Source organism: Jaculus jaculus, chromosome 1, assembly GCF_020740685.1.
Source record: "Jaculus jaculus isolate mJacJac1 chromosome 1, mJacJac1.mat.Y.cur, whole genome shotgun sequence".
NCBI lineage: Eukaryota > Metazoa > Chordata > Mammalia > Rodentia > Dipodidae > Jaculus > Jaculus jaculus.
In genome coordinates this window covers 273522932-273536005 of record NC_059102.1, presented here as the reverse complement: position 1 = coordinate 273536005, position 13074 = coordinate 273522932, and the positions used below count along the sequence as shown (strand labels likewise).

At 54.4% G+C, this 13074-nt stretch overlaps 1 protein-coding gene across 1 annotated transcript in view; it reads left to right on the top strand.

Annotated features, from left to right (window-relative positions):
- Vac14 (VAC14 component of PIKFYVE complex) overlaps positions 1-12443 on the top strand; it is a 131300-nt gene extending 118857 nt beyond the window's left edge. The window contains exons 15-19 of the mRNA XM_004659566.2: positions 1814-1988; positions 3318-3436; positions 4795-4874; positions 7543-7693; positions 11871-12443. Coding sequence (XP_004659623.2) covers positions 1814-1988; positions 3318-3436; positions 4795-4874; positions 7543-7693; positions 11871-12033 — 688 coding nt within the window. The 3' untranslated portion in view covers positions 12034-12443. The remainder of the gene's footprint in view (positions 1-1813; positions 1989-3317; positions 3437-4794; positions 4875-7542; positions 7694-11870) is intronic.
- Positions 12444-13074: the final 631 nt, after the last annotated feature.

Sequence of the window (13074 nt, the reverse complement as noted above, 5' to 3'; positions counted from 1 at the left end):
CTCTCCCATTCTCTGGCTGCTACATGTCCCAGCCGGGCAGCTGGGCTGGCCTGGGGTCCCTGGAGAGTGCTGCCTGGCAGCAGCTCAGCTGTTGGCTTCTGTCATGGATACGGCAGCAGCTGTGGGCGACGGGCACTTGTGACCATTTGTCAGAGCACTCTCCTTCCTCCCAAGCCTGCCCTTCTGAAACATTTCTGTCCCACAGCCTTGGAGACAGGACTCATTTAAGAATGGGAGGACAGGGAGGGGACTGGAAGCACTGTCTGAGTTCCACAGAAAGGCCACCACCCACCTGGCACTGCTATCTCTACTATGGAAGTTCCGGCCCCTGTGTGCCACACACCAAACATTGGGCACCTCACATGAGGTATCCCCAGACTTCCCAGCTGCCCTCTGGTAGTTTCTCCCAGTTTAGACAGGCATTGTCCCCACTTGAGAGAGAAATTGCTGGCCAGAAACACTGAGATCACCTGGCCAGGTTTGGGGACACCAGACATGAAGCCGTTGCCCACCCATCTAGCACTAGGCGAGCCACCCCACCATGCCCATGCCTCCGTTGGATTTCTCTCCTGGTCTCTTGCCTGGGTCTGCTGGTTCCCGTCAGGTCTAAGCTGGAGACTGCCTGCCCACTGTTTGCACTTCGTGGTTTGGCTTCTCCATTACCAAACATGCTACGACTTTGCTGGGGCAGAATCTTCTCCAGCCTGGTTCCAAAGCCATGTCTGGTGTTCAGAGGGGAGCAGGAAACCAGCCCCTGATTGTGCTAGCTACATTCCATACAGTGTCAGTGTCTGGGAACAAGTGTCCATGTTCTGGATATGTTGCCTCGCTGTGGCTCATGTCATTCAGCACATAAGACAATGAAGCCTTGGCTCCTTGTCCTTGTTGTGATGTTGCTTCCCTAGGTAAAAACTAGAAATTACAAAGAAGATGTCAGCCCCAGACCAGAGATGGTAGACAGGCTGCCATAGATCACCACCCCCACCCAACAGGAAACACGGGCCATACACCCTTTCACCTGCCCCTTACTCATTCCTCTCCCACCCCAGCTGGGAAGCCACTGCCCAGGTCCCCTCAAGAGAGGGTCTGTAAGAACAAAAGTCAACATGCTTCTCCACATCTGTCCTCAACATCAGCTTGTCCCTGTCCATGTTACCTTGCCCCAGGGACCCTGGAAAACCTGCTTTTCTTCATTCCCTGGGTTCCTTTTTAATAACATGGATCCCTCTTTGCCACAAAGCCCAGTCCTTACCCCAGGGCTCTTACTAAAGAATGCACAGAGGGGCCAGCAGAGTCAGGTGCCACCATAGTCCCCCCACCACTTTCCTCCTGTGTTCAATGAAAGTGCAGCTCAGGGTTGACATAATGTCTGTTCAGTCCACAAGTCTCTGCTGGGCTCAGCTACTGCAGGTGTCTTGACTGGTTGGGATGTGTGTGAATAACATTGACCCCTGGCCCCAGGGGCTTTCTTAGAAGTAAAAAGAGAAGCCAGAGTGCCTGGGGGAGATATATATGTGATACAGCATATATATTTGTTGACATATGGGAGCTCTGGAAGGCAACTTGTTACATTCTGGTAGCCAGAGGTCCAGCTTGTTTTGTATTGTGGGGCGAATTACTAGACCACAGTGGGTGATGCTGGGAAGTATAGAGCCAGACCTTACTGTAAGCATCTCCCTGATTTTCCCAACCCCCCCCCCCCGTACACCTCACAGCATCAGGGCCCCTCACCAGCTCCAGAAAGCACCAGTTTCCCAGTATCGTGAAAACCCTAGAGAAGGCCCGAGTGTAACTGCACCTGCTTGTTTTCTAGGCAGCTGTGTCTCCTGTTGAATGCAGAGAACATCTTCCACTCAATGGCAGACATCCTGCTGCGGGAGGAGGACCTCAAGTTTGCCTCCACCATGGTGCACACCCTCAACACCATCCTTCTCACCTCCAGTGAGCTCTTCCAGCTGAGAAACCAGCTCAAGGACCTGAAGACTCTGGTACCCTGAGGGGCTCACCCTGGGGTTAGGCCTATAGATGCTCAGTCACCCAGCCCCCTCCTCAACTACCCCCAGGAGGCTCATAAAAGGAGGAGACAAAAATGACATGAGGGTCTCCCCTGGTCTGGGGTCAAATATGGATACCCCAGGTGAATGGCTGCATGTTAGGGCTGCCTGCAGAGTATGTCGCCTACTGCTGAGGGCTCCCTGCCCAAAGCAAAGGACATGTGCCCTCCCTGACTCCCATCCCACTGTCCACTGCCCCCAGGTAAGCAGGCTCTGCTGGCTCCTTCTGGAGGAAGACCCGCCTACCCCACTCCCAGCATAAAGAACATAACCAGGGTTAATTGCTCTCCTCACCCTTCTCCCTGCCCTGGCCCCTCTCCCACAGCTGGACACATCTGTGTCATAAAATGCCCATTATTCAACAGGGGTTGCATTGGTTACTGTCCCAGGCTAGTGAGTAAGTATGCCCAAGGGCTGGTTAGTGAAAACAAGGAGACGTGCAAGTTGAGGCCCACCTGGCTTGGCAGAAGGACTAAACTCTCCCCAGCCTTCAAGGACTTCAAGAACCATCGTGGATACAGGAGTGCCGGGGGTCACTCCTCAGTCTAGGCCTGGGTCACCTCTCTTCTGTCTCCCAGCCAGCACAACCCTGCTTCCACTCCCTCGTGAGGAGTTAGAAGGACAGTCAAGCCCATGTCTGAGGGCGTCTGGGGCCAAGTGGCTTGGAATGATCCAGGCCACAGCCGTCCTCCTGTGGTTCCCTCCCAGATGTTCTCAGAGGCCGTAAGAATTTTCCCTGGAGGCATGGACTCTCCCAAGTGTGGGCCTGGCTGCTGGGCTGGTTTGCTGGTATACCAAGAGCATGAGGTGGGCTGCGGAAGTGAGGGAAGATGGTATTTGAAGATGCAGAGAGGGGTCTGGCTCCTAAGGAAGCATCCTTCCTACCCGCACCCCCTAGCCTCCTACCCCTAAGCTCTGGAACCACAGTGTTCTGGGGAGAACAATTACTGTCATTTTGCTGGGGGCAGAAATGCCAGTTACAAAGGATAGGCTCACTCCTGACCAGGCCCTTGCCGCCACCACTATCACCACATGGCTCTGTGGGGCCAGGAGGTAATAACAGGGTCTGAGGAGCTGTCAGCATTTCCTTTGTGACAGCTCGTTCCCAGCCGAGCTGCCAAACACAGCCTAGTGCTGAGCTGGCGCCCCAGCTGTCCCCAAGGGCCCTGATTCACAGCCCCTTGAGGTCCATCTTTCCTTGGGTCCTATGTGGGCCCAGAGGTATGGAGGAGGGCCTCCTAACTATTGCACCTCTCTCCCTAGGAGAGCCAAAACCTCTTCTGCTGCCTCTACCGCTCCTGGTGCCACAACCCAGTCACCACCGTGTCCCTCTGCTTCCTCACCCAGAACTACAGGCATGCCTATGACCTCATCCAGAAGTTGTATCCTTCTTACTGCTGTTCAGTCCTCCCCCACACCCCAGGACTGTAATGGTCTACCTACCATCCTCATACACTCAGTTTCCGGAGCTTGTGACATCATCAGGGCCATTCAGGCAGAGGCACTGTGAAGGATATGTTTGGAGGGTGCTGTTGGCAGCTGACAAGCCCCCTCTCAGAGCTTCCTGGAAGGGAGCTGAACCTGGGAATCTTAGGAGTAGACAGGGGTTGAGAGGGCCTGGGCCTCGTGGGTGAGCCCCAGCTCCTGTCTCAGGGAAGAGGCAGAGAATGCCAGAAAATAAGAACATGTTGGGCCTTAGGAGGCCTCAAAAGGCCACTTACAAGCAGTACCTGTCTCACCAAAGGGTATCTATGGTTAGGTTTTTTTTTCATTTTTTTGGAGGTAGGGTCTCGCTGTAGCCCAGGCTAACCTGGAATTCACTTGGTAGTGTCAGGGTGGCCTTGAATTCATGGTGATCCTCCTACCTCTGCCTCTCAAGTGCTGAGATTAAAGGTGTGCGCCACCACACCTGGCTCTATGGTTAGAGTTTTATTTATTTATTTGTGTGTGTGTGTGTGTGTGTGTGTGTGTGTGTGCGTGTAGGGGTGCACCAGGGTCTCCTGCTTCAGCAAACAAATACCAGACACACATGGCACTTTGTGCATCTGATTTTATGTAGGTATTGGGGAATTGAATCCTGGCCATTAGGTTTTGCAAGAAACCACCTTAATTTAAATTATTTTTTAAACAAAGACAGGCAAGGGAAAAGGAAAAAAAAAAAAAAAACCTTGCCTGAACCCTGACATGTGACCCAGGATTGGGGCACTACTTAGGAGACAAGAGTGGCCTTCTATTCTGATAGACCAGGTGCTGAGGGCTGTGAGGGCTTCAGTAGAGGTTGTGTATGACCTTATTCCCTTCAGTGAGTGTGTCGTTCTTCAACAACCTAAACTTGCCCCTTTCAGCCGCCTGTGTGACCCAGAGACCAGGCCACTGCCCAGGTCCTAGATGTCACTGGCCTGCTAGGGAACCATCCTCTCAGGTGGGAGCCAGGGTCATGAGACGATCCTTTCTGGGCCCAAGAAGGTACAAAGAGCAGAGCTGCTGGAGCAAAGCCTGAGTGCTCAAGCAAGGGAGATAGCTGTGCCACATTTCATTTGCAGGGACAGGAAGGCAAAGAGAATAGATGGATGTCCTTTACATGCCAAGTCCTGCTTCCCAAGAGCCAGGCTCCACATGGGAAACTAGAGCAGGGGCCCAGTGGAAGGAGATACATGGAGCTCGGAGCCTGAGCCCAGCTCTGCCCCTCCAAGACATGCCATGTTGGCCCAGTGGGAAGACTCCTTAACTCTCTACCCAGCGGGGACCTGGAGGTCACCGTGGACTTTCTCACAGAAGTGGACAAACTGGTGCAACTGATCGAGTGCCCCATCTTCACTTGTAAGAGCCCCTGTCTGAATCACTGTCACTAGCAGGGCCACTGGCCTGCCATGGACCCCTGCTGGCCTGTGGGAGGGGATGGAGCCAAGTCCAGAGACCATTCTTGGCTGGGGTTTGGAAAAGAAGGAGGGCAGTCAACCCAGGGATGCTTCTAAAATGTCAAGAATGTAATGCTGCAAATGGTAGTCAAGGGTGAGACAGGCCAGCTGGAGCACCACGGGACACACAGCATTAGAACTTAGTCCTGTCTGTATACTCAGAAGGTCCCCACATGGACGTGGGCCAGTGCTGACATAAAACCCACCAAAGGTCCTGCCCTAGGGCTAGTCCCAGCCATCTGCCCTCTGTCCTGGTCCCCTTTAGTTGGGGACACCCCTGAAAGTGCTCCCATTCACTCAGGAGCCACGTCCTCTCCTCTCCGAAGGAAGACATGGCATGTGCTGGGAGCCAGTGGGCGGGAGCTGCCTACTGAGTAACACCAGGCTGAATGTGCAGGAGTGGTGCTGGCTGGATGAGCACCACTCTCGTCACCTTCACATGTGCGGCGCCTGCTCCCCGACGTCGACAGCACTCTTGAATGACATGCGTGTGTTTACACGGTGGGAGAAGAGCCAGAGGCAGCGCTGGCTGCGGCTACCTTCCCAGCCAAGCTGGCCACCTGGGCCTACAGCTCCCTATAAGCATCTCTTACCTTCCCAGCCTGAGCCACCAGCCTTCACCCTGGGATCCAGAAGCAAATCCAAGGGGCTTAGGGACTACTCCAGCTTCCTCACATTTAAAGGACCAATGCTCCAGGCAGTAAGTGCCACCATGACTCAAGACCTAGAAACAGCAGAGCAAGAGGAAGGCCCTGTTCTCAACCTGTCCTGTGTGTGCCCTGCCTTACATCTCCCTTCCCAAGGGCCCCACAAGGCAGGGCTCACCTGAGCTCTGATCCAGGCAGCCAAGGGAAAGCCCTGAGTAACATCTTATCCTTAGGCACGGGCTTTGCTAGGAAAGGTACCAAAAGCAGAGGCACAAGGCAGGCCCAGCCTCCCGCCTCCCCAAGGCCCAAAAAGAAGAAAAGACTTAAACAGGCTTGTGCTTCTCCAAAGCTGTGTGCATGGTAAAAATAAATAAATCCTCAACACACACCTCACCAATTGACACAGTACTCTCCTATGACCCCAGGAGCTGTGGAGATTTCTCCCCTTCCCGCCGACAGCAGACACTGGCCGGGTGTCCTGTAATGCCTTTCCTCGTACTGCCAACCTAGCGCTAACACACACACCCGGGTTGAGGCTCAGTCCCACTGCTGCTCACCTCTTCAGAGGACAGCTGCCCCACCCCACATCATTTGGCCTGTGATTCTGACCAACCAGCTATAGGGTTCCTTCAAGCCCTTAGGTTCAATTAATTTGCTGGAGCAGTTCCCAGAATTCAAGGAAACACATTTGTTTCTAAAGGATTCTAGAAAGGATACTGAAAAAGCATCCCCATGAATTCCCCATCAGGAATCAGAGTCCAGTCTTTCAGGGGTTATGAGGCTCAATTACTTAGGCATGGTTTTAGACTGTGGCCACTGGTATCAGCTCACTCTTCAGTCCCTCTCTCGCTCTTCCTGGGTACTTCCTTCCCATCATTGACCCCATCCTGAAGCGACTTGCTTTAGCCCATCAGCCATCAGTCCACACACAGCATGCAAAAGACTCTTCTTTCAGAAACCCCAAGGGTCTTGGGAGTGTGTGCTAGGAAACTGAGTGAAATAACACATACATGTGTGTCACAATATCATTGGTGCCTTTGACTTCTGTCTCCTGGGGCAAGAAGAGGGATTGGAAGAGGCCTCCCAGTCCTGTTTCCTGGCCCCAAAGCCTGGCTGATCAGGCTTCCAGTGTCCTCCAGCCTTACTGCACAGCTGCACCTGAGAAAACAGGACCACTCTCCGGAAGGTGTGGCTCATTGTCAGCAAAAGATGCCCACCATGCCCAAGGCAGACAAGGAGCCAGTGGTCCTAAGAAGGCTGAGGAGGAAAAGGAGAGCTTGTCTCCAGTCTAGCCTCTCTGTTAGGCCTTAGGGAAGTTGAGGCTGCCTTGGAGTGCAGCCAGCCACCAGTGGGTCCAGACCCCAAGGATTGAAATCAGTGCGGGGCAGACAGCAGGGTGTGCTCCCCAACCTTGATGGGGTGATCGTGGCTGTTGCTATCCAGATCATCTGTTGGACTCTCGGGGTTTAGTGTGTGCCTCGCCAAACACAAAGGCATCTTCCCAGTCTGCCCTCTCTTAGCGCTGCCCTAATCCACTCTTTCTCTCCAGCTCACCCTATTTATAGCTCTCGTACTGGCACGTGCAGAGCCAACTGGGGAATCTGTTACTCTGCAAGCCCCCAGCCCCCATTACTGGGGAAGCAGCTGAGCTTGGGGGAGGTGGGTGAGGCTCAACAGCAGGTTTGGGAGAACCTCGGGCTGAAGAGACTGCTAGACAGTTCAGTCAGATGGGTAGATAGGAAGAAAGGGAGATTAAGTCATAGGAGCAGATAAGACTCCAGAAGGAGGGGGGCTGGGCTTGGCTGGCTGTGGAGAGCCCCTGCTTCACCCCAAGCCAGTCCACCTGGCTGTCCCTCTCCTAAGCTGGTATATTCCAGAGTAGTGCCAGCATCCCTGACCCCATTGCTCTCTGCCCTGCTGCAGATCTGCGCCTGCAGCTGCTTGACGTGAAGAACAACCCATACCTGATCAAGGCCTTGTACGGCCTGCTCATGCTGCTGCCCCAGAGCAGCGCCTTCCAGCTGCTATCTCACCGGCTCCAGTGTGTGCCCAACCCTGAACTGCTGCAGACCGAGTGAGTGCCCACCCAGGCCCTGTTCCGTGCCTTCAGGTGAACTCCAGGACAGGATCCAAGGGCCCCACCCATGTCCTTTGCTTCCATGTCCCACCGTTTCTTCACTACAGCCTTACCTCCCCTCCAGCCACTTCCCTCTTGGTTTCATGTCCACGGCTGAGCCCAGAAGGGAGGCTTCTGGGAGTGCATATGGGGTGGAAGCAGCAGCCATGCTTTCCCCAAGCAGCCTGGGGAGCTCTGGGAGATTCTGGCCTCAGTCTAGAACCTCAACATCTCAGCAGAGGAGCCCTGGGAGAGGAGAGAGCCCTGAGGAGGAGTTCTAGAGAGGCAGGTAGAACCCAGTCCTGGCCACCTTCTGAACTTGGATGTCCTGCCACCCCATCTGTGGCAGACGTTCAATCTGGTCCTCTGAGAGCCCCCAGTCTCGCTAGGACCTTCCCGTAGCCATCCTGGTGAGCCGTCCTGTCTAGGGGAAGAGCAGCTATTCTAGAGGCCCGGCCTGGCATCCTCCTGTCAGGGGGGTCTAGGCTCCCACCCTGAACCTTCTGCTGGCCCTGGCCCTGCAGCCTGTTGGGCTGTGTCTATATTTGGTAACCCTTGGAGGCTTTGCCTCATCCACAGGCATTTGGCATTCGAGATGGAAAATTTCACTTGTCAAGTCACCATGGAAACAAGCAGAGCCACTGAGAAGATTTACGCTGAATGGAGCTCACCCAGCTTGCATCAGATGCCCTGTGTGTCTACAGTTCCCTCCTAGGCAGTTGGAGCCACTCAGCAGGCCTGGTGTCTTGCTCCAGTGAAGGACTCAGGCATATGCCCTCAGGGTGGACATAGGCAGCCTTAGATGGGCCTGACGAACTGAGGTCCTTGGCTGCCCTGAGTCTTCCAGATTGCTGAGCTAAGGCTCCCATGATCCCTTCCATGGCCTGGCCTCTATAGAGCCGGTATGGGACACTTGATAGGTTGCCCCACTTGCCAGTGTTGCCTTCCCTGCCCCTTTCTCAGACAGCCCTGAACTAGCTGTGTCTTGTCAGCACTGAGTGCCACCAAGTGATCTCTGGACAACAGCAGTCCTTGTGCTAAGGGTCCCCAGGTAGTAGGCAGGCCAACATGGGAGTTGGTTTATGTTTAGATCCCCCAGTCAGAGTGACTCCAGATACAAGAGAGGTCCCAAGGGGATGGCCTGGCCCCTGCATTGATCCTTCCAATGTCCTGTGGGGTTGGGGTTCCAGGTACTCAGGAGGGGTGTGGCAGAGGGAAGAGGAGGCCTGGAATGTCTTCTTCCCTGAGGGAGGCCTCAGTGCAAACCACAAAGCCCTGTACCGCTCAGAGCTTCTCTGTGGTCAAAGAAATGTGAGCTTAAGGAGCTGAGGCACCTGGGTAGAGAGGGTTCTGTGGGTCAGTGAGAGGTTCCCAGACCTGGAATAGGGTCTAGTCCAGGTTCTTCATATTTTTGCTTGTGCAGCCTGAAGCAAGCCCCTTGCCCTCAGTGAGCTCCTGGTTTCTTCCTCGGTAAATGCATATATGGACTAAATAGGCACCAGAGGCTCTTCTCAGCCTTCCTTTCTTTAGAAGGGCCTGGGAAGGTTAAGCACACAGACATAGAAACAGTGGGTGGGGAAGAGCCTCAGACAGCTGGGAAGGGGTTAGATTGCATTGCAGGGCTGGGCACAGAGGGACAGCTCACACTTGGGGAAGGGACTATGGACAGTCCCAGCTAAGGGTAGGGCAGGCAACTGGTAGACAGTGTGGAGTTGCCCTACAGCCTGGGAGCTAGAACAGCTGGGGGAGTTCCTGGGCTCCCCACTCATCCTTCAGTATGTTCACCAGGGTCTAGGGGCCATAGACACGTGAGTTTCAGTCCACTCCCCGAGGATAGTCCTCAGTGAGGCAGCAGGGAACCTGTGAAGTAAACTCTAGTAGTGAGTGACAGATGACCAGCTCTGGGACTATGGCTTTGCCCTGCTGGCCAGGTATCCCTGTCGCCCTGTGCCTGAGAGTTATGAGAGAGAGAATATGCTCATTATAGTAGGCGAGGAGATGCCTGGAATTTGAGCACTGGTGAGGGAAAGGAGTTCAAGGGCAGCTTGGCTTAAATGAGACCCTGTCTCAAGAAGCAATGGTAGTATCTGGTCGTGGTGGCACATGCCTTTAATCCCAGCTCTCTGGAGGCAGAGGTAAGAAGATTGCCATGAGTTAGAGGCCACCCTGAGAATATATAGTGAATTTCAGGCCAGCTTGGGCTGCAGGAAGACTACCTCAAAAAAAAAAGAAAGAAAAAGAAAAGTACCCCCTACTTCCACACTTTACATGCTCAAGACCTCGGGCCAGGAAGGGCCTGCCCATCACAGGGACAGACAGCAAGCTCACTCCCCAACCTGCTCATGTCCCAAAACTCCTCAGTCCCTACCCTGCACTCATGCCTCCAGTTTGCCAGGAGTGTTGTCAGCACAGCGTACAGACGCATTGACACCCGGGATCTCACAATGCCTCCCTGCCACTGTCGTTCCCTTGGCCTTGTTGCAACCTAAGTGGCTTAGGTAGCAGCTGGAATTATGGCTCCAGGCTCTGTGGCTGTATCATCTCAAGCTCAGGTTGCTGTCTTGAGGGAGTGACACCTTGGCCACAGGGTTACAAGGTCAACAAAGTCCCCTTTCCATTCCCAGGGGAGTCAAGAGCAGCAGCAGACGTCCAGAATGCCTCCCACAGTCCCGTACCCACAGCGAGAACACTTGGCCACTTGCCCTTTTGAACCAACACTGACCAGGCCTCAGCTCAAGAGACAGAGTGACTCAAGACCCCCAAAAACCAGTGGCCACACACACTAAGATGTTTCCAGGGGTGTGCCCTCCCCAAAAAGGAGGAAAGGAAAGGTGGGAGGCCAGCTCCAGTCCCAGAGGGCATCTGGGTTGTAAGGAGAGTCCATCCCTGAAAGGGTGAACCCCAGCAGTGCCTTCACACTGATCATTGGTTTTCTGGCCTGGCCAAGCTCATTGGTGCTGGGAGCTCTGTTTTCCAAAACTAGACTGAACAGCTGGGTACGCCAGACCTCGGACTAGCAGAGCTACAAGCACAGCAGCTGCCCATCTCCCACCTGGGCTGGGGCTGGGCACCAGGCAAAGCTCTTACATGGCATGTTGGGTATTTAAAGTAACTTTCAGCCACACCATGGTGTAGCTCCCATGTCAGGCCCCTTTACAGACAAGGAATGGAGTTACATGCCCGAGGTCAAATGGCTGGGCCACACCCATCTAGCTTGTACCCTAAGCTGCTGCCAGCACCCCCACCCCATGATAAGGCCTCTTCATAAACTCAAAAGGTTCACAGAATCTGCTTAGCTGAGCAGCCACAGCATTCAAAAGACCCCTTGCCAGGGCCACAAAACTACCCGCTGGAAGCATCTAGCCCGCACAGCTCCACATCTTTAAGCCAGGGAGGCTAGAATGAGGGAAGAGCAAAACATTTAAGAATGCTGGAGTGAGGAATGAGGCAGGAACCCAAGGGGGCTATGTCCCAAGGAACAAGCAGAACACGGCCTGAAGTGCAGCAACAGGATTATTAGTACACTACTCAATAGTGGGGCGCATGGTGCTCACTGCAGATACACAGTGCACAGCCTGTGTCACTGTCTAGAGCTGTGGAGGGTGTAGGTGCCATCAGCATATATAGTGGTGAGACCAGCTCTTCTGTGGACTAATAGTAACCACCAGCCTCAAGATTCCACACAAATGTCCTGCCAAGTTGAGGGCCCAGCAGAGTCTTCCCCGATTCCAGTTGTCTCTGATCCCAGCCTTGCCCTAGAGAAAGAGCCAGGCGGCCTCCTCCCACTTCTCCCCAGACCCTGTTCCAGGCCCCAGCTGGCTTCCTGGCTGGCTGCTAGCCCTGGCTCTCACCCCAAAGGGAGCCACTGGTAAACAGGAAATGCTTCCCCATGCGATGCTTGCCCTGGGCGCCATTGCCAGCCCACATGCTGAATGATGTCCGAGCAACATATTGGCTGTTCCCACCAGCTGCAGGAGAGGGGATGTAGGCGAGGGACCCTCAAGAACTCTGGGGCTGACTGTTGGGGAGGTGTTGTCAGGCAGGGGCAAGCAAACCCCCAGAAGCTGAACCCTATCAGTATACCACCACCCCCCATGATGCAGGCACTGACTCAACCCTCTGCCCATCTTCCCAGAGACAGTCTGAAGGTGGTCCCCAAGTCCCAGAAAGGTGACTCGCCCAGCATCGACTACACAGAGCTGCTGCAGCACTTTGAGAAGGTCCAGAACCAGCACCTGGAAGTAAGGCACCAGCGGAGTGGGCGCGGTGACCACCTGGACCGAAGAGTTATCCTCTGACACACCTGGCGTGGAGTAGGGGCCCATGAAATACTCAGGGTCTCCAGGCTGACACCCGGAGGAGCTTGAGGACCCACCACAGCGGCAGGGCTGGACCTGACCACCAGCCCAGGGCAGGGAGGGGGACAGGCTGCTTTGTCCACTGCAGCTCCTCCCAGTCCCCAGGACTGTCAGTTGCACCCTGGCATCCCTCCATGGTGGGACCACCTCTTCAGAAGCGCTTCATCTTCTGAACAGTCTCTAATCCCCCCTTGTGAGAAGAGCTTGACCTTAGCCTGGTGTGTACATGTGGAAACGTGTGTGTGTGTACATCTGTGTGAATAATGTACGGGGACCAGCACAAAGATCTCTATGGAATGGTTTCCCATCCAGTCCCTGCCCAATAAAGAAATGAATGAGAGAAACCTTAACTGTAACTGTTTGTTCCTTCCCTGATGCTACAGTACTCCAAGGATCACATCTGTCCTGGAAGCTTACCCTACCTCATGCTGGCTGGGTCCTGCCTACTCACCTTTCCACCCCCAGAACTAATATCTTCCTCCTGTCCTGCCTGAACCCCTAGTCTAACCTCCGGATTCCCTGGGGTATGTCTCCATCAGGCATTTGGGAGCCAAGCCTGAGTATTTGTGGAGGAAGTGATCTCACTACATGGGACACTTAGGAAAGACTTGTTCCTCAGTTCTCTAGACTGTATGCCAAGGCTCTACCTGTCCCCAGGCTTTGGCCTTTCTGGTAAGTTCTTAAGTTCTGCAACCCTGGAGTCACAAGAAGACTGTGCCTGCTTTCCCCTAGAGCCCCCAGCAAGGTGTCTCCCATGAGAATGGGTTTACCTGGAGTCTCCAGGAGGAAAGCTGGGCTTGCCCTCGCCCACGTGTATGTGTGGGCGTCCCTACACACTACCCTGGCATCTGACCCATACCCTCCCCCCCACACACACACACACAAGGAAGGAGGCTGCGTTGCCCCCCAGGACCAGGAGACCACCATACCCAAAAAGTCCGGCCTCGGACACCCCCTCCGGGTACCATGGGCACGGCTTGA